This window comes from Daucus carota, chromosome 5, assembly GCF_001625215.2.
Source record: "Daucus carota subsp. sativus chromosome 5, DH1 v3.0, whole genome shotgun sequence".
In the NCBI taxonomy this organism is placed as follows: domain Eukaryota; kingdom Viridiplantae; phylum Streptophyta; class Magnoliopsida; order Apiales; family Apiaceae; genus Daucus; species Daucus carota.
The window spans coordinates 42,885,394-42,912,391 of NC_030385.2; the positions used below are offsets into that span (position 1 = coordinate 42,885,394).

Below are 26,998 nucleotides of genomic sequence, written 5' to 3' on the forward strand. Positions count from 1 at the left end.
TCATCACAATCCACAGAAGAGGAGCGTCTGCATGAATTGAATAGTTGAATCATACAGATAAGTGTCCACTTTGAAGTCATAAAAGTAACTTGAAAATGAGGGTCCTCAAATTGACTCCCACATGTACTGTGTTTCCCGGTAGTATCTAGTGGTAGACATTTTAATTATTGGAACCTACAACTCTCCCGCACTAAACTACATACATGCATGCACAAACATAATATATATGCCCTAAAATCAGAACCCACAAAAAAAAAAATTCTTAGATATGCTGGAAAAGTGGAAATGAATATGAAGAAAGCATGTTGTTAAATTCTATTTATGATTGAATCAATTCAATAGGCCAATAGGTCACATGATATACATATTCCCTGTCCAATTTAATCGTTTTATTCTCTAATTAACTTTGAAAATCGGCATAGTTAACATGGTTGGTCTTTTGTTCTTGTTTTGTTTTATAAACTAATATTCGTATATAAGTGGAACTCATCTTGCTTTGAATTGATGCTAAATTGCGAGAATATATGCATGTGCATTATAGGTTTTTGGTTTATCAAATTTTGAAGGCGGCGGCTGCTTTGAAGTTATAAATGTTTAATCCCATTTGGATTTGTTTTAGTGATCGACTAGTGGTAAAATTTTAGTCCTATTTGTATTTTGTTTATGTTAATCAAGTACTAGTATGAAATTTTTAATCTTCTTTTCGTAATGTTGACCTTAGGTGGATCGTTTCTGACTTTTACTTGTTAGGATCGACTAATTATTTTGATCTTATATTATTTTATTATAATTATCATCTTATTTGTTTTCTAACTTTTTCTAAAATAACGGTTAATTTTAATTGAATGATCGGTGTATACATAAAATCTCATTATTAAGAGTATGAGTTAAACCAAAAATATATTATCAACTAAATTTGAAATGACATTTTTGCTGCCTTAATTACTTTACATTTCTTAGATACATTCCTTCTATATATTAAATATCACACACCACCTCAAATCTTACTCATTTTTCATATTCTTTCTCATTGTTTATATTTTTTAAGTCTCCCCATATATACTTCTTTTTGTCACGGAAGCTTAGTCATTTTTCATTTATTTCTCTTCGCCTTGGTGCTAATTCAATTCCATGTATGTTTGTCTCTGTATATGTTCAGCCCTGAAAGCAAAACAGACTCCCCTCTCCCATCAGTACTAACTAACTACTAAGTCCGGGTTCAGAAAAACAATCAAACATGCATTTCTCTACTTGATTTGTTGTACTTTTTTTATCCTCCCACACCAACTTGGAATCTGGTCCTATCACTTAGAGTAGTTGCAAGAACTTTCATGGTCTTCTGTAAATTGATCAAACCAAAGTCTTTATTACTCGAACCAACTGATGGATGTGCACACCTGGGTTTAAAATGATAATGACATATTTTAGCATTTTCTAGGAAAGGAGTTTGAGTTGGATTCCACACTTCTTTTCTTTTAATTATTAGTGAATTAGCATTAGAAAATGTGCACCAATTTTTTTTTATTAATTTTTAATCAAAACTCAAAAACTAAAACAATAAATTTACTTAAACCTTATCTAACTTCTAACTTTAGGATTTAGATTTATGTGATTATTAATTTATTTATTTTAGAGAAAAGAATACAAGACAAATAATGAGTCAAAAGTCAGAATTAGTACCATTCGATTTGAATAAAAATCTTTAGGGGTCAGTTTTATAATCAATGATGATGTTGATAATTAGGCATTCGTGGTCAGGACTCTTGAACCTTTCTATTATAAGCAAGCAGTCGTTTTATGATATTAACACGTGATTTCTTTCTCTCGTCATTATGATTGCGTTTCAATCTATATATTTGTATTTTTTTAAATTTCCCTTGTTTGAACATTCTACAAAAAGTTTCTCTTGTTACAAAATAAAGCAGTTTTGATCAGCGACGTTACATTACATGTCATGTTTAACACATGAATTTTGAAACAAAAATATTCAGAGTTGAATTCTTGAAAATATTCAGTTTGTATAAGAAAGTTAGTATTGTGTTTCAAATATATATTCATCCGAAAGTTACTTATTTTTAAGGATGTTGAATATATTTGACTTAGAATACTTGGTGATATGAAGTTATCAATTTCTGAATTTGATTCTTGTTTTTGTCAAATCGGTTTCTATATTGTTTGGCTTAGTTTTATGATTATTTGAATTAGCTGAATCACTGTAACCGTTTGAAAGGGATGTTTTGCACTTTAATTTGTAGACAAAAATTTATAAAACATTTTTACTTCTAAGAAATATTTTTTTTAATCTATTAAGTGCCGGATTTATAGTTTCAAAAAAAAAAAAAAAGTGCCGGATTTATTTTCTTTAGCTCTTTTAGTTTTACCGGAAAAACAGTTTATGGGCCGACCTTGCAGTCGTGTCTACGTCTACGTTTGATTTTCTTCTTCTATGTTAGGCTGGTCCAAGTAGGAGACTAAAAGTCTAAAATGCTACAAGTCCGCAGAAACTGTGGGCTGGCCCAGTTGACTTCGACATGTTTGGATAAATTTAAAATAACAGTCTATGATTTTAAACGGCTAAATCTCATACTGTACATGTTTTAAGTTAAACGGTCTGTTTGATTTAATTATTTCTCAGTTCTTATCGAAGATTGAATAATAAATCGATTCATCACAAAAATTTTGGCAAAGACTGATACCACAAAAATTATGGCAAAGACTGATACCACAAAAATTAACACTAACAAAAATTAGGATAATATAATTACAATACTAAACTATGTTGTGAATTAGCTAAGCCGTATGTTTTGCCATGATCTCGTTTTGTTGCTGCAACCATAACTGTTGCTCACTCAACAAGTTCTGTTGGCTAATGGAACCTCTGAACATTTGATTAGAGAAAGGATCATTCTCGTTTGAATCTTGAGTAGAATATGTTGATGTTGCTGCTTGAAATGTAGGCGCTGGAGTTGCTTGAAATGTAGGCGCTGCTGAAAATGCTTTATTTGTCTGGAATTCTGGCTCGAAACCTCCAAGACTACCAGCATTGGCTGCAGTTGGATACGCAACACTAGGTACTATAGCTAATTCCCCCGGTTCTTCCAGAAATGGATTATAAGTACTTGTTGAAGACGGTGCTGGTTGATCATACAAGTTGTTTATTGATGAGGTGAAATCTTGTTGTTGTTGCGGTGTTTGTGTTGCAGTGTCTGCAAGGACGAGCTCCCAGCCCTGTCCTGAACTTGTTTCTGGCCTGTTTGGGCGTTCAGGCTCGGAGAAGGGGTCGAAGGTGCCTGATTTGTGAGGCTGTAGCTGTGATGATGTCTGATTTTGTTGTGTGGTGGTGTATTTTGGCAATGCTGCTGACTGATTATACAGATTTCCCTTAGTTTCTTCTAGCACAAGCTCCCAGTTATCTCCTGAACTTGTTTCTTGCCCTCTTTGTTCTTGTCCCGGGATGGTGTTAAAGCTGTTTGATTGGTTTGGTTCCGCTTGAGTAGATGGTTCTTGTGCAGGTTCCGCAAGGACTACCTCCCAACCAGTTACGAAAAGAGATTGTGATTGTTCTTGCTTTGATGGAGCTTCTTGTGTTTGCTCAGGCCAATCATCGAAGGATAATAAATCCGCCATTGGCTCTAAGGCGGGTAATGACTGAGTCGAACGAGCATCACTTGTCCTTCGATTGTGATATTGTTCACTACGATTGTCAGGTTGATCAGTATTATAAGCCTCCAAGTCTATGGATATCCCATGTCTTACACCTGTATCTGTAGCATTTAGTAGATCTTCTAATGTATAACGCGATTTAGATTTTGAACCTCTTTTAGAATACTTAGCAGGGGAGAATTCAGAGAACTCGGACTGTCCATCGGAGCCTTCATAGCTTCCACGTCGTGATGAGTTTGATGGTGGTGCTGGTGGGAGAGCTAGACTTTTTTGTGGAGATTTTGAAACTGCCGGAAAAGAAGATTGGTCTTTCAAGTACTCTTGTAACGTATCGATCAGCTCTTGGGATATAGGTTGAATGCTAGGGTATTCAAATGATCTTCCTACACCTAAACTCAGACAGTAAGAATAGAATTGTCTAAGCACTTCGTTTTGTTTCGAGGCCCTAACACAAGCTTCAAAAGCACCAACACACAAATGGTACTGCAAATGAAAGAAACCATCAAGAAGAAGAGCAAGTTTCTCAGAGATGTCGCGGTAAAGATCAAAACTCTCTTCCACAACTGCATAAAGAGATATCAAGATCAATCTGTTGGTACTGGCTACACCGGTTGGCCTCGTGCCAATGGCTCTGTCGAGCAATCTCTGCCAATTTGTGATCCTGTCGAGCAGCACTGGAGGTTTCATTTCATTAACAACCTCAATACGCCTCTGCTGTCCCCTACGTCCATTTCTGTCCCTCTCTTTGATCGTGTATCGTCTCTGAAGCTTCCCCGTGAGAAAACAATTCAACCGCTCATCTAGATAAAGAGCAAACATGCGCACAAATGTGGTGTAGTCCCACGGCCTTGAGTTGGAATCATCACGAAAGCTATGAAGGTTGAGAATTTTCGCTCCTCGTCTCATAGCATGGAGGACTTCTCTAGGAAAATAAGGATCACCGTCCTGAAATATCCTTAGAACTAGCAACAATGATTTTAATGCCACGATCCAATTCCTCGTGCGCCCAATCCTCTTGCCAATGGCTCTAGCACATGATCTCGCGTACATTTTATGAGACGAGACGAGGTGGACGATTTCATAAACGTAACGTTCGTCGACAGGGACATTGTCATGGGTGGTGGCCTTAAGGATGGCAATCTCAAGGCTTGTGCTGCTAGCAACCTTGGCGAGACTTATGCTAGTTTGATCCTTTACTGCTCCAATTGCCTTTGTAAGGGTGCTCGGCATTGTAGATTTTGTAATGCAAATGTGTTTCTCACACACCTTTAATGTTTATGATCAGCTGTATTATTGTGAAAACGCTTATGATTAAGAATTAGTGTGTTTAATTATCTTTCAAGTGAGGTTTTGATTGAGAGAAAGAGGAGAAAGTGCAGTTGAAAAATGGAGAATTTTTTTGTTGGGGAATGAGATGGGGGCTTCTCCTTGACTCCCTCATTACCTCATACGAGTCACCGGGACTCGTACCCTTCTTTTCTCTAGTCCGTTAATTTTCATAATGTACTTCGATTTATTTTACGAATTAAATATTAAAAACCAATAAAGCTGGTTAGCGCCTGAAATTCGTAACATAATTTGTTTTGATTGAATAACTCGTAGCCGAGGGATTACAAAAGAATTTAATCCTGAAATTGTGATGATAGAATAGAGAGGGAAGAGAAATACATAACTATTTGTGATCTTTTATAAATTCATATTTTTTTATTAAATATAAGGAGTCTCGATAACTCGTAAGAAAATACGTATAAATAAAGAAAATCAAAAGATTATCTTAACGACTACGACTGGAAAGCGAGAATTATGGTAAAAATACTTAAAGATGGGGATAAAGAGGGACCGATCCCTATCCAGATAAAACAGAAACCGAATGGAAAAACGAACTGGAAAGCGAGAATTATGGTAAAAATACTTAAAGATGAGGATAAGGAGGGACCGGTCCCTATCCAGATAAAACAGATATCGAATGGAAAAACGAAAAGGGACAAATGAAAGTGACAAAAATAGTCAGCGTGGTTTTAAAGCTAATCCTAGAGCCGTTTTTTCTGTAAATAGTTTTTTTTTTAACAGATGTAAATAGTTAAATACACGTACACATTTCTCTGCGTTGTCCACATAATTCTCAACTGAAAAAGAAAAATGAGTCAACAAGGTGGAGTAGATGAAGACAGGAAGCCAGATGGAGATCACATTAATCTCAAGGTTAAGGTCCAGGTAGTTCATATCTCAGTGTATCGGTGTGTATTTATTTGTTCATGACTTTATCCTAAAATGATAATCTTAGAAATTTACTATTATTATGACGATTTTTTTTAAAAATATTTTTAAAGGAAGATCACTCCTACGTACAATAGTATGATGTTTTGTGCATAATGGATGGGTGAGGTTGGTTTTGTAAATGAATGATTTCAGGATGGCAATGAAGTGTTTTTCAGGATAAAAAGGAGTACACAACTGAAGAAGTTAATGAATGCTTATTGTGATCGCCAATCTGTTGACATCGCCTCCATCGCCTTTTTATTCGATGGCCGTCGTCTCCGTGCCGAGCAGACTCCCGATGAGGTACCCACCCAGGAACATTTTTGTTACTGAATTCAAGTGATGTGAGTCCTCGAGAGATTTGTCTAATAGTAATATCTTTGTGTGTTTTTGTGTTGCAGCTGGAAATGGAGGATGGGGATGAGATTGATGCGATGTTGCACCAAACAGGGGGGACTGCCTCCTCTCCCGCTGTTACTGATTTATGTTATATTAGCTGTTTCTTGTTTGCCGGAACTCTAGTCTTTACTTTTTCACTTTGCTTATAAGCTCTTGTATTAGCGGGTATTGGCTTCACTAGTACTGTTCTTGTTATAATCCTTGTTATTCAAAGCTATTTGATGGTCTCAGAGTTTCCTAATTTGGCCGAGCATCATCGTAATTCAAAAACAAAATCTGCCAAAATCTTGGGGTTAGGAATAACTCGTGCCACCTCCACTCATGACCCTTGAGGTTCAGATTCTCACCCTCACTAGACTAATATTTCAATCTGACCTACAACAAAGTAATATACTACAAATTGAAAGGGAAAAAGAGAGAATGTGGCGCCAGTTCTGTAAATTGCTGAAGAATTTGAGCAGCAAATAATTTTCATTCAAAACTATAAATTAACTATACAGAGTAGCATCATTCAACCTCCTTTTCAGGTCCAACAAAGAAAGTAGAACAAATGGATGCCAAAATAAGTAGACACCCAACAAGTCTACCAAATGATGGAACAACTGTCAAAGAACCCATTACCCAAATCTGTGAGAGAGCAGCCTGAACACAAAGAAATTACCAATAACCTCAAGTAACTCATCATATCAATCCACATATACTTACAATCTTTGCAATATTAAGATTAATACTAATTTAAAAGAACTTCAATTATTTGGTTTTATAATTATGAAAATATAATAAAAATATGAAGTTTCTAATTACCCCTGCAGGTTAACGCTGATGAATAATTAGAATTAAAGATCATTAAAACACATTATATAAAACTCATTCAGCGTATTCGAAATTCGAAACAATTTAGCTTTAATATTTCAGATTTAAGAAATGACCACTTCTTGCAATTATAATTCAATTAGTCTCTACATATAAACCACATGTTACATCCAACTTTAAGTTAGGTACTTGCTTATCGCATTATTGAAAATTTGAGCATATAATTATGTACAAAGTACATTAAATATACTAGCCCTAAACCCGTGGTACATATAATTCAGAATTTTATTATTTGTAATTTAATTTAACATCATTTTATTAGTCTTTTAGTATTGTTGGATGTCTACAATTGTATGAAAAATTCTATATCAATATAGTTTGATTAAATGTTATTCGATTAATTATAGAGATTTAGCTTTTATAATTTTTTTTAATAAATTGTAAAGGGTAGTAGAAAAAATAAACATTTTCATCATATATCTGTAAATGTTTTTTTAATATTAGTATCTATTAATGATGGCAGTTTTACTTTTTTTCTTCTTTAAAAAATAATAATTTTAAATCATATTTCTTATTTCTCCATTTATAGGAAATAGAATGTTATTTGGCTTCTTGTTTGTGTTGGAGTACAACACGTGACAAATTCCTCTTTGTCTTAGATTGAACACGTTAGAGTTAATAAGACATACGTTGGTCTGTCTCTCATTGTTTAAATATTTTTTCTATTTACCTTTTAAAATAAGGTCGATAAGAGTAATTCAAGGATGAACAAAAATATCAAAACAAACTACTACAAATTATAACCAGTTATTATAGTTTAATATAGATGAAATGATAAATGTGTCTTAACTAAATTGTTAAACTTAACCGCAGTTTAATCACTAAAGACTAAATCAGTGTCCAGCTGGGTCCGACATGATTAAAAAAACCTGTCTAAAGTTTACTAATCTAAGAGCAAATGGGATTCTTTGGTGCACTTTCATCCAGTATTGTGTCATGATGTCATCAGTTTTGTACCCATTATGGGTACGACTCGAAACATACTAACCGAAGCCTCACCTCAGGGCTCGGCCTATAGTCTTGGTTGTTACCAGAGGACTTGTCCATATTCTACCCCTTCCTTCACAAGAGGTTGATAATTGAAGTGCACTAGATGCAGCATTATAAGACATATATGTGTAGACTGATCATAGGGTGGGTTGTCGAGGTGCAGCCTACGTGCAAAAATTAAAGATATAGTTCATTTTCTAACTGCTTTACTGAAAACTTTTTGATTTGTAAGCTTCTCTTGTGGTTCTTATGTATATCCACCACTTCCACACTTATCATAATTTCCTTTAGCATACTAAAGCAAACAGATCCATAACATAGCTTTGGTGCTGCAATTTTTTTTTTTTTTTATGTTGTAAGGTCATAATAGTCTGTGAGATTGATTCAAAAAAAAACAAAAACATAACAAGCGAAAAATAATACCTCAAGGTACTGAACGTTTGCAATCTTGCTTGTTTTCTCTAATTGAAGTCCTCGAGCTAAAAAAATCTGCAACATGAGTTAGGGTTCTTAAGTCTATATTTTTCTGGAACATGGTCAGGGAAGTTACAAAAAAAATATGAGTAGTGCTACGTACCCCAAATTCTGTTCCCAATTTTTTCCCCCAAATGACATGGAAGACAGATGGGTAATTTTAATTGGGTGGTTGATGTGCATAAAGGGGGTCCCATTATTATTAGTATGAGTTGAACCAATCATAGGTTGCCAACTAGATTGGGAAAAAAAAATTGGGAACACTTATTGGGGTACCTAGCATTTTCCAAAAAATATTTAACCTATATTTATTGCACCATCATGAAAAACATGCATAAATATAGAAGGGGTTAGAACATCACCTCCGCGAATAATGCCAGTAAACCCATTATAACCATAAGGATGAAAGAATAAAAACCGGGCATCACAAATTCCTGCACCGACGGAGTGATGAAGTGAGCATAAATCAGAGCACTATATAACTTAAAGACATCCTCCAACCTTTTCTTTTATGGAATTAACTTATTTTACACCGCCAACACATGTTCCAGCATTTAATTTACATACATAGGGGGTGTTGGTTTCAGCTAATCCCAAAAACAAGCACTCATTTTCCAGTAAAAGTATGGAGGTGTTTGTTTGAGCTTAGCTTAAAAGATAAAAACTCATTTCAGTAAAGTGCCTACTTTGGCACTCTTGATAAGTAGGTACTTCCTTTTTGAAATTTCTGGAAAGACTAGGAGAAAAAAATAAATCCACCAAAGGAAACTCATTGGTTTGTCATATACATAGCAAGCACCAAAATAAGCAAATTACCAGGAAGATGTATATGAACAACACGTTCATTAACTGTATAATCTGTTTGATTTAATTAATATAGATCAAAGACATTAAATGGCCACTACAAGCATTTTCATGTCATAACACTTTTCTGACCCAAAAAAAAGTCATAACACTTCTTATGCGCATCTTTAGTCTTTATTGCCCCACAATATGAAGTTTTAAATAGAACATCTGACACTGCCAAAGTAAACTTCCTATTGCCAATATTTGTTGTAATTATATTTAGAAAATATGTCCCCTACACCAAAAGTATCAAACATACAATTGCAAATTCATTAACGAGTGACTTGTGACTTGTGACTTAATGATACATTCCCAGTAGCTCTATGCAAAGGATAACCTTAAATAGCTCAGGCAACATAATCGACAAAAATAATCTAATACAGAATAATTCCACTGGAAAAGTAACACAAGTGAATGATAAGTTCAACCATGAGAACACAGGACATGAAGTAAATCACAGGTCAAGGTCTTTCACAAACAAAGTATACATCACCAGAAAACAAAGAAGAAAGGCAAAGAATAAGATGTATCATATCTGAACAAAAGAACTGACTGATCTTACTTGGAAGGCAAATGTACATATTGCTGCCGAAGGACTAGCAAATACAGCAAAAGAAAACACTGTCAATCTGAAGATAGAAAACGAATGAGAATTGTCAACTGCTATTAAAGTGTCCTGGAATCGTCGTTGCTAACACTTAAAACATTACGATGAAAGCATTCGGATTGTAATTTACAAAAACAAGCTATTAAAGTTGTATATAAAATTATTAGACATCAATTTTGACACTAAAATCTAGCAATTCTTTATGAAGAACTCCGTAGTTGCTATCTAAAATTTATTAATCACAAGAGACCTGAATTCAACAAGTGATCTTACACAGGTTGATCAGATGCCTTTGCTCCGGCACGGACAAGGCAGTAGCTAATACCACCAAGTACAGACGAAAACAAACCAATTACAAGTCCATAAGTCTGATCAGTTTCTCGTACAATTGAATCACTTGCTTGCCCAACTTTTACCATCCCACCTGCAGGGGTGCCACGAAAAGATTTAATCATGCACACAGCATTACGTAAAGTACAATGTTCATTTTATTGTGAAAGGCAATATAATATTTGGCAACAATGTCCACTCTGTAGTTCAAGTTATTATGGTGTTTTAGAAAATGAAAACATGAACACGCGCAATATAGCGTCAAAGGGATACAATTATTGAATTTTCCTTCTACTATCTCCAGAAATTGCTGTCGAGAAAATTTAAAAGATTTAAGAAGGTAGAGAATCATCCCAATGCCATCTTCAAATATTCCAAACACTTCCGGAATAGAACTATCATTAAAAGAAGTAGGCTATTATCTCGGCAACAATAGAGGCGGGGCCTCTGCAATCAATACTTAGAAAAGGGGAAGAACATAATAGCTTGTGTAGGGCAAAAGGATGTTCGAGCAAGTAACTGTAAACTAGAGAAGCAAGTACAATAGTACAAAGCCAAGGAATTATGTCAATTTGCTTATGAAATATTAAAAATGTAACATGTGAAAGTAAGAAACAGAAAGAGCACCTACTATCAACTGAAGCTTTTAGTTCATAGTTCATACACTTACTTTATGACACAATGTTAATATCAATTGCACTTAATAGGCCAAAAGGCTGAATTAATGACTAAATTGACAATAACAAATTAACAAGGAATTACGTAGTTGCGCAGTTCTAATTATTTAATCAAGTAAAATAGGTTAATAAGATTTTATACGCAAGTATACTATGTCGCAAGTGGGTGAAAGACACATCAGTATGTCACTATATGCCCGAACGTCCTTTGTGTACATATATAGTATCATCTCTCAAACAAAATACTGTGTAAGAAAATGCATCACATGCAGACTTGAAACCTTTAAAATCTTACTTCAGCTAGAGAATAATTCAAGAAGAATATCACAGAACACAACCACAATAACATGTACATGTTAAACAAGAATAAAGCATAAAAAGAAAAAGAAGAAGAGGGTTAAACACCACACTCTGGGTTGGGATATTTTATGTCAAATTATAAGATGTCGTAATAAATGGGAATATTTTTTTTGGATTACTAGCAGAGGAAGTTTTACCAACTCACTTCTATACCTTGTGCGATAAACATTGAGTGGAAAATGAAGAGCACGCCAAAGAAACTACAAGCAAGACCTGAAAGTGCAAAACATATGAATTTTCAATTTGGAAATCAAAGAGGTTACTTATATATAAAATATTTAAGTAAGTGAATACATCTCAAGAAAACCAAACATCTTTGAATTGAGGTCTGCAGTCAAAGCAAGATTACAATATAGTTTATACGAAGATGCAGCAACCTTGCAACCAAAAAAAAAAAAACAAGACTATCATATTATGAAGTTATTTTTGGATAGCAAAAAAAAAAAACGTGTTCCATGACAGAATCTTGACCTCTCAGACTTGGGGGTTTTGTGAGAAAGAGTATGTATTCACATAGGGCTATACGGAGAATTTTGCTTAAAGATATCTGCTAGACCAATAAGTAGCCAAATCCATACCCGCTTTCAAAACATAACTCCCTTTTTAATGGTATCTCATTATACCAAATTTGGTTTCACCCGTAGAATCAAATTTGTCTTCTAGTTTCACCACTTCGAATATCTTCAATTAATTTATTAAGTATAGATTTCTCATTAATAAATTTACCACACATTAAACGTTTTTAAGAATGGGTGAAGTCGTATCCATCCACACAGTTTTACACAAAAATATCATAAACACATTACTTTATCGAGCAATATATTTTCTAATATTTAATTTAATTGAAAAGTCATGAAAACTTTAAAATTATAATTTTCAACCACACATTATTTTATAATGTACATATAAAAGATCCAAATCCAGAAAAAAATAATATAATAATTCTTGTATTTATTAAATTTAATGAAAAATCAGGCATACATGATAGCCACAAGTATATAACTCTGGAAATTATCAATTTTATAACTGTAAATTTAATATTGACTATATATCTATACTCTTATGATATATAATCATTTTGGTCCTTGCAAAGTCATATGCTTGTTGTTGCGGAGACATTTTCAAATTCAGGGCCAGCTAATCATTCTGGGATGCCCTGTTCAAATATAAAAGTGAGGCCCCGGAAAATATAAAATTGTATTTTTATATAAATTTATTTTGTTATAAATCATAAATAATAAATTATATAAAAGTAACGTTATTTATATTAATATAAAAATCAATAAGAACAATGTTATATTGAATAATCTACTTTAACAAATAAGTAATATTATATTGTATATGTCACTATTTACGTTATTTAATATGAAATTAATTACAAACATATATTAAATTATAATTTATAAATTGTAAAAGAAGACTAGATAAGTTAAATTTTAATGGCTAATGAGCATTAAATTCTTATTAGATATTTACATAATTTTTTATACAAAAGTTAAAAATATGAAGATAAATAAAAAAACAAACAAACAAACAAACAATTTATTTAATTAAATTAAGTGAGTATGAGTACTATATATAATATACATAGTGTTTTTTTTATCAAATTTGGGGCCCTTAAAATCTGAGGCCCTGTGCAAATGCTCCACTTCACATGTTAATAGCCGGCTCTAGTCAAATTTCTTCTTTACATTTTGGTAAAAGCAAACCAATTATATGCACCCTCTATCTACAAGCCTCTCAATGTACTAGCAGAAACATATATATCATAAGCCTTAATAGCACTAGTTTCTGGCTTTCTACTGCTACCACAGTTCAAAGCATATATTCAGAAAAGTACCGACACAGTAATTCACATAGCATGCATTATTATTTATGAAAACTGACGCAATTTGACTATTAGCGAGCATACAGTATACACCAAACGCTCTTCTACTCTTGTGTAGAAGAAAGCCAATAATATATACTTTCACCTACCAAAATCAAGACAGCTTTGACCACTACAGTCAAGATATAAATTGCCCACTCTTTAGTCTTTACTAGGCATTTTTTATAATTATTATTATGCAACTAAACACAAATTAGCATACCTCCTAATTCAGCAATTTTGATCTTTTCATGCAAAATGAATCTTGCAGCAACTGATGCCATTATTGGAGTTGTGAAGCTCAAAACAATAGCCTGTGATAGAGGTAACCTTTGCATGCTGAATAAAACAATTGCAAGATAAAACAATATTAGAATTATGTTAAGCTCCAAACCGCCAGAAAAAAATCCTCTTAAAAAGCATCTCAGGGTATTTAGCAAGTAAGAACAAAAACATCACTGATGAACCTCTAACTAATGCACTACCCATCTGTCTTTCCTTTTGGCAAGTTAAACAACATTTTAATTCATTAGCAGATCTTATATATGTCCAGAATATGCTGATAAATTTCTTTGACACATATATCACCAAAAGTTTTAAATTTAGTACAAAATTAGTTCAAGTACACTATCACATGCACCCGTGCCTCTAATTTAGTAATTCTATCCTGTCGCAATATTTATGCCAACTTTCAACAATCAGATGTGCTTTGCAACAAGTGCATCTGCCTTTTTTAAGTTTCAGGCCCAGTTGCAACAAGTGCATCTGCCTTTTATAAGTTTCAGGCCCAGTTGCTTCATGTACACAACATTGAGGAGAACTTTTCCATGTAAAGCATGAGAAGGGGAGGAGATTTCTTAAAATGCACTTATTTGATATTCGCTTCGCTTCCGCCCCTATGCGAAAGCAAATCCAGTACTAATCTTCAAGGTGAATATATGAACTAGATGTGGTAATATGACCCGGGACTATACAAAGGAAAATATGATACTCGTTTTTCATTTTGACAAAAATGTATGGTTCCAGGTTTCTTGTTACTACTAACAATGTGAAATGGGAAATTAATGAGTTGAGAAAGGAGCACTATTTACTACATCATTACCAAATCGGCAAAAAATAGAATGTTGGAGGTTTAACTCGATATCCATGTCTTCGTTCTTGCAAATGGTAAATTTAAAACGACAAAATACCTCCCCCCACCCCTGCTTATGATATATTTCTCTATCCTCCTTCATAAACAACAATTTCAACAATTGCTTCAACAATCCAGCCATATGAAAATTATCCCAACATACAGTGGATATACAAGTTTACATTCAAGTTAATTATCAGAAGTACAAGAATTATAGTCATGTAAAGTGTATTAAATACATTTCCAAAATATAACATTTCAAATAAATTAAGCACGAATATACCACAGCATGGAAAGGGGACATTCTTATAAATTTAAATATATATCAAGAATGTAAATCATAAAATAGTAGGAAAAGGCCGGTGGGGGTAAAACGCATTTTAAAGATGCGTATCAGATGGTAAACATGTGGGAGATGTGTAAAGCAACGAAAAAACGTCTTCAACCAGTTTATTTAACACTGACCAGTAAATAAAACTCATCAATGAAATGTAACCAACAACAGCTCTTGATACAAGAAGTTTCCTGACATTTGCTGGTCCAAATACTGGATATCCACTTTTCTTCAACCAAACAAATGATATTATGGCCATTACTGTACACCTCGCGAATGCTATCTCAAATAGAGGAATAGGTTGCACTGTCAATTGAAAACAAGGAGTACAATTAACAGATAGAAGAATGTAGAATCCAAAGAAAATATTAATTAAAAAAATGTACAAATACATTCTTAAAATTGCAACATTGATCGTAAGACTTACTCCACACAAGGGGTTAATATTCTAGATTGCACGTAAATACAATTGTGGCAGCACAGATAACGGTAATGAAAATATTTGAAGACGAATTAAACTACCTAAAGCTAGAGCTAAAAAACAACAGCTTGCGAAAAATAAAGCATCTGTCATTCATGCAAATGACCACAACAAATGAAAGATATGAGTATAAATTTACAGGAATTCAATTAATGACAAAAGTCCCAAAGACTTGAAAATTTTAGAGAGAGAAACAAAGCAATTCAGCATTTGCACCAAAATTTCGGCAAATCACAATATTTCCTTACATCTGGCTTACTACTAACTATAACCAGACCCTGCTTCCCATTTTAACTTAACTTCGACAAAATTTATACACACACAAACTAAGTTAGTTCATCATTCAACGATTTTTTGACACTAATTAATAGATTGACATAAAATTCTAAGCTAATTAAACTGGTATAAGTGTTAGTCCAGTCATGTGTTTGTCCTATCCCGCAACCACATGGACTGAAACTCCATCAGATAGCTTTGTTTTGTAAATAAAAGTAAGGAAATTACTCACCAGAAAATAAGTCTGCAAAAAGTTCCATCAGACAGTAGATAAATGACGACAACGCAACGCACAAAAGACCAGAATACCTAGAACCGCCCCATACCCACATTACAGACAAACTAAACAGTGACGTCTCTGTTTCAGCTAATCTTGTGATCTGCTCCTGCTAATTAACAACAAGAATGCAAAATTAGTTCCTTGCTTTAAAATCCAATTTGATTGCCATGATTTTGTTATATATAGAAAACTTAAATCTTGAGGGCATCAATACAAGAGCTACAAGTTGGGGGCATCAATATAGGACCTGCTCAACATTATATAAGAATAAAGATGAAAAGCAAAGTAGAGGGAAGAAAGAACTATCATGGGGTAAGAATAGATAATATGACATATATAAAGATAGCATGTTTTTTATGATAATACTTGTGAAGGATATTGATATATATATTCAAATGACCAATCATGTTCAAAATAAAAACAAAATAAAATAATGGTTTGTTGGGTGAGAAGGATGGGACTAGGATGGGATGTAGAATTTAAGTTGGATTGTAAACATCTGGTGCAAAAAATCCCTCCATCTGATTTACCAGTCTAACTAGAGCTCGTTCCTTTTAATTTACACATCAATAATTGTTCAATTCCTTTAGACCTTGACCTATATCATTTAGAAATTTTATAACGACGAAATGACAAATTCACTTTCTGTGTCACTTTTCTCTAATTGTAATGTCTAATTAAGGGTTTATCACACATTCCTAAACCCTAGACCTAAATCCTCAACTGAAAATTGCTTCAAACTACACTACACACAACTCAGATTATAATCGAAAACATAAACTAACAGCATTTCACTAACAAGCTCCGAAAAATATACAAGAATCAATGAATAACAGTAGCAGACTAATTAGCACCACACATGGGGGGGGGGGGGGGACTGGGGAGAGGGCGAGGGGGAGGGAGGGGGAGGGGGGAGAGGGAGAGAGGGAGGGAGAGGGAGGGAGAGAGAGAGAGAGATATAGAGAGAGACAGACAGAGAGAGAGAGAGAGAGGGAGGGGAGGGAGAGAGAACATACTCGGTTAGATTTAGGTCTAGAGTAAGAGAGCGAGAAGATGTTGATTTTAGGCTTCTGAGACTGACTCAAAAGCGGAACAATATGATCATCATCAGTATCATCTTCATTCTCGTTTCTTTTTATCGAATCGCCTTCTTCAAGCGATCTAGCTGCTGTTGCTGATAATTCGAGTGAGTGACTACTTCGTTGTCGCTGTTGTTGAGGTGGTGGTGGTGATTCTATGTCGCCGGCTGTGGCGTCTCCGGCGCCGATGACACTCATCATCATCAACGACTCGCCGCTACTCCCCATACTCAAATGATCGCAATCAATTGATTTGATTATATACTAGAATTATACTACTCCAAAATTACTTGAGATTTTACATCCACAAGTCTTTTCATCGAAGTAATTGGCTGTATCAATGTATTAATTTCTCCGAAGGAGTATTAAATCGGAAAGTGACATGTCAACGGTAACAACAGTAGTCTCAATTTACTTTGTAGTTGCTGTATAAATCAGTTTTCAACTTTTTAAATTAAATATTTTCATAACATTAATTTTTATTCGATCTTCTTCGTAACCGCTCCGGTCAGTCGAATGTTAATAGCTGAAAAAAAAAAAAGTTCAACGCGTGAAATCTCTGATTGAATCAATTTTCTCTTTTGATGGTGACCCAACTTTCTGTGCAAGAAAGTTTTAAAAATTTAAAGGATGTATTTAATTGAGGTGTTAAAAGATAATTTTTAATTTACGAAATTTAAGGGTAATTTGGATTTTTAAAAAACGTATGAGAATTAAGAGGTTATTCATTAATATTTTAAATTATATTACAAAATCTGGTAATATTTAATTAGAATTATTTAAATTCATTTAAATTTTATAATATTTAAATGATGTTGAACTGAACTTTAGAAAATAGTGGATTTTATGAAATTATTTAATATATTTTAACATATTTAAAATCTCATTCAAATTAATGAGATTTTGCAACAATATCCTCAGGACTCTACACCTACTCTCCCCTATTTTACCAGGAATCTCCATAAAATTAAAATTATCAAAATATATAATTCCACTTGGATACATTATACATCCCTGAAATTATGTGACGTTACGTCGAACCTCAGGTAGCATATTCGATATGTAGTATATTAGCTTTTTCTCTAACTAAATTGGTAAAAAAATAATATAGCCATCTATAAAAGAGCATGATATTCCGGTCTTCCTGTCGAAAACCATTATCCTATTGTTATTTAATTTTTTTGTTTGTTGTAATGTGTATATTTTTGGTACACCAGCAAGTACCTCAACTTGCGACTTATTCAATGCCTCACTGAACTACAAAATCATGAATTTCTCAGCAGACAAAAAATTGAATCTCTGTTACATTTCCTCAAGGTAATTGTCAAGAAATCAAATGCTTGGGAGTGTGAGAGTTGCCCCAGTGGAAACGGGATCTTGTCTTGATCTAAGGGGTGATGGGTTCGTACCTCTCCTGATCAGCTTTCATTCCGAATGCTATCACATTAAAACTGGAATAGCGAGTTAGTGACTTTTCTTCAGGTCAATCTTCGGCAACTAACTGGGAGATCTAATGTTGGGTTTTTTTCCCCATCTGAATGTCATCACAGCAAAACTTATATAGCTCACTTTTCTTTTGGTGGGAAATTTAGATTTAGCGACATCTCAATTTCTTCAAGGGATCGTCCTTTAGTTTCAACTATATATCTAGAAGAAAATGCTGCGGCCAACAAAGAGACGCTGCCAAAGCTTGCATAAACTGGGGCGACGCCAAATGTTTTCACCAAATCAAGAAAGAACAAACCGATTAGAAAGTTACAAACCTGCATTTTCAAGACAAGGAAAGCGAGCTTACAATCATGTCCCGAAGGGGTGATATGCGTTCAGGGTTTTATTAACATATATCATGTATATTATAGGCTTATAGACCTATAATGTATACGAGTACCACCTACAAGTACATTTGTTGAACCAAATCAAACATACCCGGTGTATCCCACTACACTAGTTAAAAAAACAGGCTCTAGGAGGGGAAGATATATAGGCGAACTTGTTGCACTTCTCTTTCCTGTTTAGTAATGCTCGCAGGTCATGACTGCTTTATGTTTACTCACCATGGAAGGACCAAGATGCTAGACAGTACAGTAGATTTCAGTATTATATTTAATCCAACTTCCATATTTGAAACTAATCTTTGTCTGGAAACACATCCAACAGCCCCAGTTGCAGTAGAACACAATTGATATTTTTCGCAGTATCAGCCTGTCTATTATTTTAATTTATAGAAAGATGAAACATACCCAGTGAACTGAGAAACTGAAGCTCATAATCTTCCCACGTGTTCTGCTGCTGCTAAGTTCAGGTATAATAAGACCAGTTGCTGGACCAGCTCCAATGGCAAAGGTGAAAATGTACCTAAACAAGGAAAATGATTGAGATAATAGCCATATGATATATTATCATTCGAAAGTTTATTAGTGCACAAAAATGATAAACCATAATTTAGGAGAACAGGTAGAGTTTACATCAGTGTTCCCAGTATCGATAGGTTGTGACTCAGAACCTCATCCATTGGAAAGCTAATAGCATAGACCACGAGAAACATTGATATTGCCTGCATAAAGGCCAGTTCAATGGATAAGTTTATACCAGACAAGAAAAGATCAGGAATTTTCTCCTACAGCAACAAATCTACACATGTAATTCCTTAAATGGCTAGGAATAAACAAGCTCCAGCTTGCTCATTTTCTTGCAGTGTAATTAACACAAGGATTACATTATTTGATGCATATCAATCTTTTTTAAATAATTTTTTTGTTGTCACTTACCATTCCCATGTAACTTCCTATGAGAAGCCTCTGCCTCCCTTGCCTGTCAATCAAGTATAAAGCGCCAAGTGCGCCTACAACAAAATCAGTCAGTGATGAGTATATCAAAACCAAAGGAGCTAATATATATAGAGAGAGCAAAAAAGGCTAAAATATATGAGCATTCTCTTCCCCTACTTAACCAGTAATTTTTTTGTCTGTTTTGATGTAAAGATACGGAGTTGATAAACAAAATCACGATCATCCTTGTAAAAACTTATTCCAGGTAGATAGAGTGTTGTAGCTACAGACTATTAACACATTTCCTAACCTCGAGTCAAGGATCTCACTCAAAGACCAAAATTAATCTTAAAATCTTTAAATTTATCGATTTTCAAGGCATCTCTAATAACAGAATGGATGGAGCAGTAGATATTAAACCTGCAAAGTTGGTCACTCCAACACACAGACTCGCTAAAGCACTGCTCGTGATTCCAACATCATGAAAAGTCAAAGATGAAAAGTAAAGAACTCCATTTATGCCAGCAAACTGCTGCAGTAAGAAAAGAGCACCTCCGATGAACGCGACTGCAGTGTATGAAATATGCAGCACAGTTGGCATGAGTATTACAAAAAGAGATGCAGCCAAACCGACTCTTCATTCTTTTTCAACAAACACATGTGTAAATATATACTACTAGCAACAGTAATAATACAAGAAAATATAACAGAAAAGATAAAGATGATTTATGCTTGACCAATCAAACCACTGTACTCCAACCTTTCGAGTTTGGCTCCTCTAGGAGTTCTGACCATCTGCTATGCAAATCACCACCATCAGTCTTAATGACTGATTGAAATTCCTCCATGGCCTTTTCAACTTTAGATGATCCCCAGAGGTTGCGGATAACTAGTTCTGCATCATCAAGTCTCCCTGCCTACAAAAATACACATATATGTATGTATCTAATACACACGAGAAAGCAAGGTCTAAAAATTTCAGAGTCTAATGTGATCTTACTTTACATAACCAGCGGGGGCTTTCTACAGCAAACTGCATCCCAGTTACTAGTGCGAAACCAGGGAGACTTGAGATGTAGAGCATCGTCCTCCACCTGAAGATATAAATGCACTGAGAACTTGCTTAGAACAAAATATGCAGACAGACTATAAGTATCCTAGTTGTGGTTTTTAGATAGAAAATTTGAGCAAAATTAGATTTTAAATCAGGAAAAAAAATGAAAGTCTTACCAACTGGAATCATTCTCTGAGAAAATTCCAAGAAAGAGCGACACAATGATTCCAGTGCATGTGCCGATCTGGCATAAGGACCCCAGTGAACCCCTATATTTTGTCGGAGACACCTATGAATCAAGATTAGGATGTGTATATACTTAAAGAATAAAAGACCTCGAAATTTTAGCACTATAAGTCTATAATGAAAGTGTGGCATAACCTGGTTACCTCTGAAATGTATATCGAAACCAGGACAGTATTTACTCCGATACCAAGGCCTACAAGAAATCGTCCTAACAATAACTCGTCTAAACCATGGGCTTGCGCACTGTTTCAAAAGGAAGGCCCCACAATCACATGATTTCACCGATCAAAGTCAAATAAGACAATTTAAGCATGAGAATGAGACATTGTATACCTAGAATGTCAAAATATGACAATCATAAGAACATATACTCATGTGAAATCACCTAATTTAGAGATTCCTATATGTGCTTCATTTATAAATATGAGAGTATGGAATGATGTTGATTCAATAATAATATCAATATAGAGTAAGATAATATGAAGCCCATGGCAATAAGTGTATAAGCATCAATATCATTGGACATGATTATAGAGCAATCAGCTTTGGTTGCTTAAAACTGTTTTAACGGAGGGGAAGCAATCAAGCAACAGTTATACCGGATTGTAAAATTATAGTTAAATGATGAGCAATAAACACAGATTGCAAGTAGGCGGGACTTGGGAGTAAATAACGACAATGTAATACCATACACTGCATATGTGCTGTTCTCAGCAAGGATAATATCTCATAGATGTAAGCTTAATTTACCTCAAAATGGCACCCACAATAAGAGGTATTGTTGCAAGCTGAAGGGTACGCCGACAACCAAGTTTGTCAACTAAGGAACTCGAAGTTATGCCTCCCAAAAACGCACCAGCTATAAATATGCTCACAACAAGTCCTTCTAGAATTGTATTGCCTTCAAAACCAAGCTCATGTGCAATCGCGACAATAGGACCATTCATCACTCTGCATCAAACTGACCACCTTCAGCCAAATAAACCATAAACTCTGATAGCAACAGACACCAAAGAGTCTGTGTTTTTTTTAAGTGACGCTATGCAGACCTTTGTAACAAATTACTCCCAAAGCATCAAAATCTAAGCTCAACATTTTAACTTGCAATAATACAAATTGTTATAGATGAACAGCAATGTGCCATGAGCTTGCATCAGCATGTATTCAAAATATATCTAGACTTGCATTTATAGGTACAAGATACATTTACAAAAAAAGTCGAAAAATAATTTACGAAACAAAAGTGGACAACTAAATAGGAACGGAGGGAGCCACCGTATACGAAAATAAAAGATAAGATGGAAAAAAGATACCCAATGTGAAAACCAAATAGGAAATTGGACATAGAAGCAGTCAAGACATGAGGAAAGCAAGGTAGCCAACCCAAATCATCATCATCATCATCTTCACTGCTTTCTTTGTCTTGCATACGTATATTCTCACCATCTGCTAACACAATTATGTCATTAAATAAATTAAATAAGCTCAATTAATCACAAATAGCAAATAGAAAAATATATAAGAGGAGAAGACCTGGTTTGTGTGAAATGAATTCTGAAAGATGGTGGTGCTTCTTTTTTGCAGCACAGATGGTGAGTTTGGTTGAAGAAAAAAGAAAATGAAATGGTGAATAAATGAGTGTTGATGATGTATTGATATGAAGTGAGGTGGTGTTGCTATATTTAGTAGTGATCGCCGGCGGGGTAAAAACGGCCGTCAATGTCATCGGGGTGCGTGAGTGATAATTTTAGTGGGGTCTACTAATTGTACTTTTAAGATTTGAATATTTGATCATTGTCTTGAGGAGCTCATTCACTGGCCCTAGCCCAGAGCCCCAGGCCCAAGAACTATGGTCATAATATTGGTCTGCAGTAATTGTACTGCCCGGGCCCAAGTAATGCGTAGATGTGCGGTCCTGGCGGACTTGCTGGACCAGCCCAAGAAAACGAGTCAACATGACAACCGCAACATAAATTTGCGACTCCATATTCCATACTATATGTTGTCTCTCTATAATTCTGCATTAAATTTATTTGACTAATTTAATTAATTATTTTAATTTCTCCAGTTACTCCGTCAGTTCCTTAAAAATTTAATTAAAATTTATTTTAATATTTTAATAATATATTTACGTTTAAAATAAAAAGACATGCGTGAAAAATTAGTTAAATTAAATATAATATATTCACATATTGAATAGATTTTAAAATTTTATTAGAAAATAGAATTATATCAAAAAAATATTATGTTAAAAGTTAGACACGGGATATAAACTATTTTCGCATCACCTTTCTAATTATGTTGAAATGTACCTGGCCTTTTCGGTTCCTTGTAGTATTACTAAGCAATGTCCTTCGATGTTTAAATTCTCTCAGAGACCTGATTCCCTGTATTTTCCTGTATTAACACAGGAAAGGTTTATCTTATGTTGTCTTGGATATGATGTGTTTAAAACTAAATTGTTAAGAAAAACAAAGCAAGTGTTAGTTTATTCTTTTTGTTGGAAAAAACGTTACAATTCACTAGCTACTCCTATAAGTGTGGGTGTAAATATAATGAGGAATAAAGGTCTATGGAACATTACTAGTCAACTAATCCATTCTTTTCCTCTAGCAAGTAGTACTAGTACCCAACTTCTCCAAATAAGTGAGGGAATTCTAGTAATGGAGAGCAAGCATATGCAGAAGAAAGCCTGGCATTGCTTATATGCATTGTCCCTGATCTTTCTCTTCTCCAATGCGCGTGCTTCTGACTACGCAGAAGCTCTCACCAAGTCTCTTCTATACTTCGAGGCACAACGCTCTGGTCGTCTGCCTTACAACCAAAGAGTTCCCTGGCGTGACCATTCCGGTCTAACTGATGGCCTAGAACAAGGAGTAAAGTCCACATTCTTATAAGCTTCGAAGATGTATTAACTGAAAAAATTGCATTTCATTGTTTAGAGTTTTTTTAATTAAATGTTTGATGTTTATGCAGGCTGATTTAGTTGGAGGGTACTACGATGCTGGTGACCATGTAAAATTCGGATTGCCTATGGCATTTACGGTCACAATGTTGTCGTGGGGTGTCATTGAATATGGCAAAGAGATGGCTAGTGCCGGAGAATTGGAGCATGCCTTGGAGGCTATCAAGTGGGGAACTGATTACTTCATGAAAGCTCACACTAGTCCAAATGTGTTATGGGCAGAGGTAGAACTGATTATAGTTTATCAGCTGGAACGCGATTTTAGCTGTACTTAAGCTACAATTCTCTAGCCTGAATGCTTATGTGATGGTAGATAAATCTGTTTTTCTGCAGGTAGGTGATGGAGACACGGATCACTACTGCTGGCAGAGACCGGAGGACATGACAACCTCACGACAGGCCTACAAGATAGACGAAACCAATCCAGGCTCGGATCTGGCAGGCGAGACCGCTGCAGCAATGGCAGCAGCCTCAATTGTGTTCAAAAAAACTAACCCACATTACTCTCATATATTACTGCACCACGCTCAACAGGTTCAGTAAACAACAATACTGTCTGAGACCATTCAATCTGACATATAAATCATAAATGTTGTGTTAAATGGTTGATGTTATTTGGCAGGTGTTTGAATTTGGAGACAAGTATAGAGGCAAATATGACAGGAGTGTGGGAGTAGTGAAGAGTTACTATGCATCAGTGAGTGGGTACATGGATGAGTTATTATGGGGAGCCATTTGGTTATACAAAGCCACCGACAGAGAGGAGTATATAAATTATGTCATTAACAAGGCTCATTCATTTGGTGGCATTGGATGGGCTATTACTGAATTTAGCTGGGATGTTAAATTTGCTGGTATACAAATTCTTGCTTCCAAGGTAAATAATTCATGCTATCTCTCGCTCCTTTTACGAGATGTCTCTGTCTCTCTCGCTCTTTTTATGGGATGTTGGAAATTAGTTTTCTCTCGCTCTTTTTACGGGATGTAGAGAAAAATAGCTGTCTCGATGTTTTATTTTCAACATTTCGTATTTGCTTTTTTACTTGTCTGTTTGTCTGAATCTGTTTCGAGATTTCTTGGTTTTAATTGAGGGAAGTTTGAAATTTGCAGTTACTTTATACGACAACTTTTTGACTTAATACAGTTGATGGGATGAAATAAGAATATCTAGGGTAGGGGAAGGCACAAAACTATGTGCAGGAGCTGTAATTGATGCATTTTGCATGGCTGTGCTTTAAAGTGGTGAAAAATGCATTAGTATGAAAACTGAGAAAGGCAAATATTTTACATGGTTCAAGTAAAAACTTGTATTTGTGATATTTTGTGTAGTGTTTCACCTGTTCCTTATTGACGTTTTTAGCCCCTTTATAATCTTACATTTTCTTTCCACGCCGGTTTTTTTTTTTTTTTGGTTTCTGCAGCTACTCTCTGAAGAAAAGCACAAAAACTATGGGGGCATACTTGAGGAATACAGATCAAAAGCCGAGTTCTACATCTGTTCATGCCTAAACAAAAACAATGGCATCAACAACATTGACCGGACCAATGGTGGCCTATTGTTCACACGCCAGTGGAACAACATGCAATATGTATCATCTGCGTCTTTTCTTCTAACAGTCTACTCGGATTTTCTTGCAAATTTAAACCAACACCTGAGTTGCCCGAGAGGAAATGCCTCACCAGGGGAACTTTTGGCTCTAGCCAAATCTCAGGTCGATTATATTTTAGGCTTGAACCCCAAAAACATCAGTTACTTGGTGGGATATGGTTTAAACTATCCGACCAAAGTGCACCACAGGGGTGCATCAATTGTCTCGTATAGAGAAAAGAAAGGGTTCATTGGGTGCACTCAGGGGTATGACGAGTGGTACAGTCACAACGGGTCAAATCCCAACGTTCTAGTTGGAGCTCTGGTGGGAGGCCCTGACCGAGACGATGAGTTTCTTGATGATAGAGGAAATTATGTGCAAACTGAGGCATGTACATATAACACAGCCCCCCTTGTTGGGGTTCTTGCAAAGTTGAATCAATTGTATGGTTTGCAGTTGATTGGTTCTTATTAGATATTTAGAGATGCAGATGTAGTAGGAATTTAGGATGTTCTAATATCAGGGTGAAAAACCTACTAGCTGAGTATCATCAATTTGCATTTTTGTACTACCATGTAATATGAAAGCATAATATAGTGCTTTACACATACCACAGCAGAATACATTGGTCCATCTCTTTAACACATCTTATATCTGAGACTGAGAGACTATCAGCCTCATATCTCTGGTAGCTGCAACAGGTGTGGACAGTCCTAGACTATGCAGGATACATATAAGATAGAGGGTGCAAGTATGGTTTATCTACAAGGTGGATAGTAATTTTGAGGCCATCTTGATAGCCACTTCCCAGCACAAACACCGTTGTGCCATTTGGACTGAGAGGGCTGGTAACTTGACTATTATAACAAGGTTTAAAAGAGATCAAGCTTTGAAATCCTCCTGCGTCCTACCCCAGATAAACTAGCAGTGGTCCACTCCTTAAAACCCAAATTACGGGCTTTCAAATGTAAGAACCTAGTAGCCTGTCAAAAATATATAATACAGTTAGGACCCCCCCCCCCCCCCCCCCCCCCCAAAAAAAAAAAAAAAAAAGAAAAGAAAGAAAACTATTACCTCAAGGTTTTGGGAGAGTTGATAATTTAACACCTCTTAACTATAACAAATTTGTAGTATTCTACTATTCTTGGCTTGGAAGAACATGAATCTTCCTTTCCCTCTCAGACCAATTTATTGATTGAGCATTACTCAGTACACAGAACTCAGAAACAATATAGGGAGGTTATGGTCGCCATAACCTGCCTAAGTAGTAAGTACTGTCTTTTAAAATAATTAGAAGGGTGGTCTACTGATATCTAAACTTGCTTCACGTTTTTAATACGTGTGTTAACAACCAAACACACTGGTCACAATGGTGGTCACATTATCTAGTGGATGGAATTTTCAAATTTGGTACCTTTTCCTCCATCCATTTACCCAATAATTATAAAC

General features: G+C 35.0%; 5 protein-coding genes across 8 annotated transcripts; 2 read left to right on the forward strand and 3 right to left on the reverse strand.

The window, feature by feature from the left end:
- Positions 1–2,689: 2,689 nt before the first annotated feature.
- On the reverse strand, positions 2,690–5,024 carry LOC108223820 (clathrin coat assembly protein AP180). Its single transcript, XM_017398248.2, has one exon. It carries the CDS (start codon positions 4,891–4,893, stop codon positions 2,791–2,793), a length of 2,103 nt encoding a protein of 700 aa, XP_017253737.1. The 5' UTR covers positions 4,894–5,024; the 3' UTR covers positions 2,690–2,790.
- Positions 5,025–5,737: 713 nt separating this feature from the next.
- On the forward strand, positions 5,738–6,548 carry LOC108223823 (small ubiquitin-related modifier 1). Its single transcript, XM_017398252.2, has 3 exons — positions 5,738–5,877; positions 6,076–6,225; positions 6,324–6,548. Exons 1-3 carry the CDS (start codon positions 5,803–5,805, stop codon positions 6,468–6,470), a joined length of 372 nt encoding a protein of 123 aa, XP_017253741.1. The 5' UTR covers positions 5,738–5,802; the 3' UTR covers positions 6,471–6,548.
- Positions 6,549–6,744: 196 nt separating this feature from the next.
- Positions 6,745–17,333, reverse strand: LOC108223821 (uncharacterized). 3 transcript variants are annotated; one of them, XM_017398250.2, is made up of 10 exons: positions 16,865–17,333; positions 15,801–15,954; positions 14,943–15,117; positions 13,569–13,684; positions 11,632–11,691; positions 10,385–10,535; positions 10,067–10,133; positions 9,021–9,092; positions 8,608–8,673; positions 6,745–6,963 (listed from the first exon to the last, which is right to left on the reverse strand). In XM_017398250.2, exons 1-10 carry the CDS (start codon positions 17,153–17,155, stop codon positions 6,829–6,831), a joined length of 1,287 nt encoding a protein of 428 aa, XP_017253739.1. In that variant the 5' UTR covers positions 17,156–17,333; the 3' UTR covers positions 6,745–6,828. The 3 variants fall into 3 exon arrangements, with proteins under 3 accessions (XP_017253739.1, XP_017253738.1, XP_017253740.1); XM_017398249.2 differs by having other exon boundaries at positions 15,801–15,957; positions 16,865–17,304; XM_017398251.2 differs by lacking the exon at positions 11,632–11,691 and having other exon boundaries at positions 15,801–15,957; positions 16,865–17,304.
- A 739-nt stretch (positions 17,334–18,072) lies between these two features.
- On the reverse strand, positions 18,073–22,777 carry LOC108222855 (probable plastidic glucose transporter 1). 2 transcript variants are annotated; one of them, XM_017396793.2, is made up of 12 exons: positions 22,529–22,777; positions 22,309–22,441; positions 21,746–21,946; positions 21,139–21,238; positions 20,926–21,038; positions 20,696–20,789; positions 20,456–20,612; positions 20,116–20,262; positions 19,696–19,769; positions 19,393–19,481; positions 19,168–19,282; positions 18,073–18,626 (listed from the first exon to the last, which is right to left on the reverse strand). In XM_017396793.2, the coding sequence occupies exons 1-12, from the start codon at positions 22,719–22,721 to the stop codon at positions 18,567–18,569; spliced, it is 1,476 nt and encodes a 491-aa protein (XP_017252282.1). In that variant the 5' UTR covers positions 22,722–22,777; the 3' UTR covers positions 18,073–18,566. The 2 variants fall into 2 exon arrangements, with proteins under 2 accessions (XP_017252282.1, XP_017252281.1); XM_017396792.2 differs by having other exon boundaries at positions 18,073–18,690; positions 22,529–22,774.
- An 805-nt stretch (positions 22,778–23,582) lies between these two features.
- On the forward strand, positions 23,583–26,219 carry LOC108222854 (endoglucanase 11). Its single transcript, XM_017396790.2, has 5 exons — positions 23,583–23,871; positions 23,972–24,184; positions 24,294–24,494; positions 24,583–24,837; positions 25,382–26,219. The coding sequence occupies exons 1-5, from the start codon at positions 23,659–23,661 to the stop codon at positions 26,021–26,023; spliced, it is 1,524 nt and encodes a 507-aa protein (XP_017252279.2). The 5' UTR covers positions 23,583–23,658; the 3' UTR covers positions 26,024–26,219.
- The last annotated feature ends 779 nt before the right edge of the window (positions 26,220–26,998 follow it).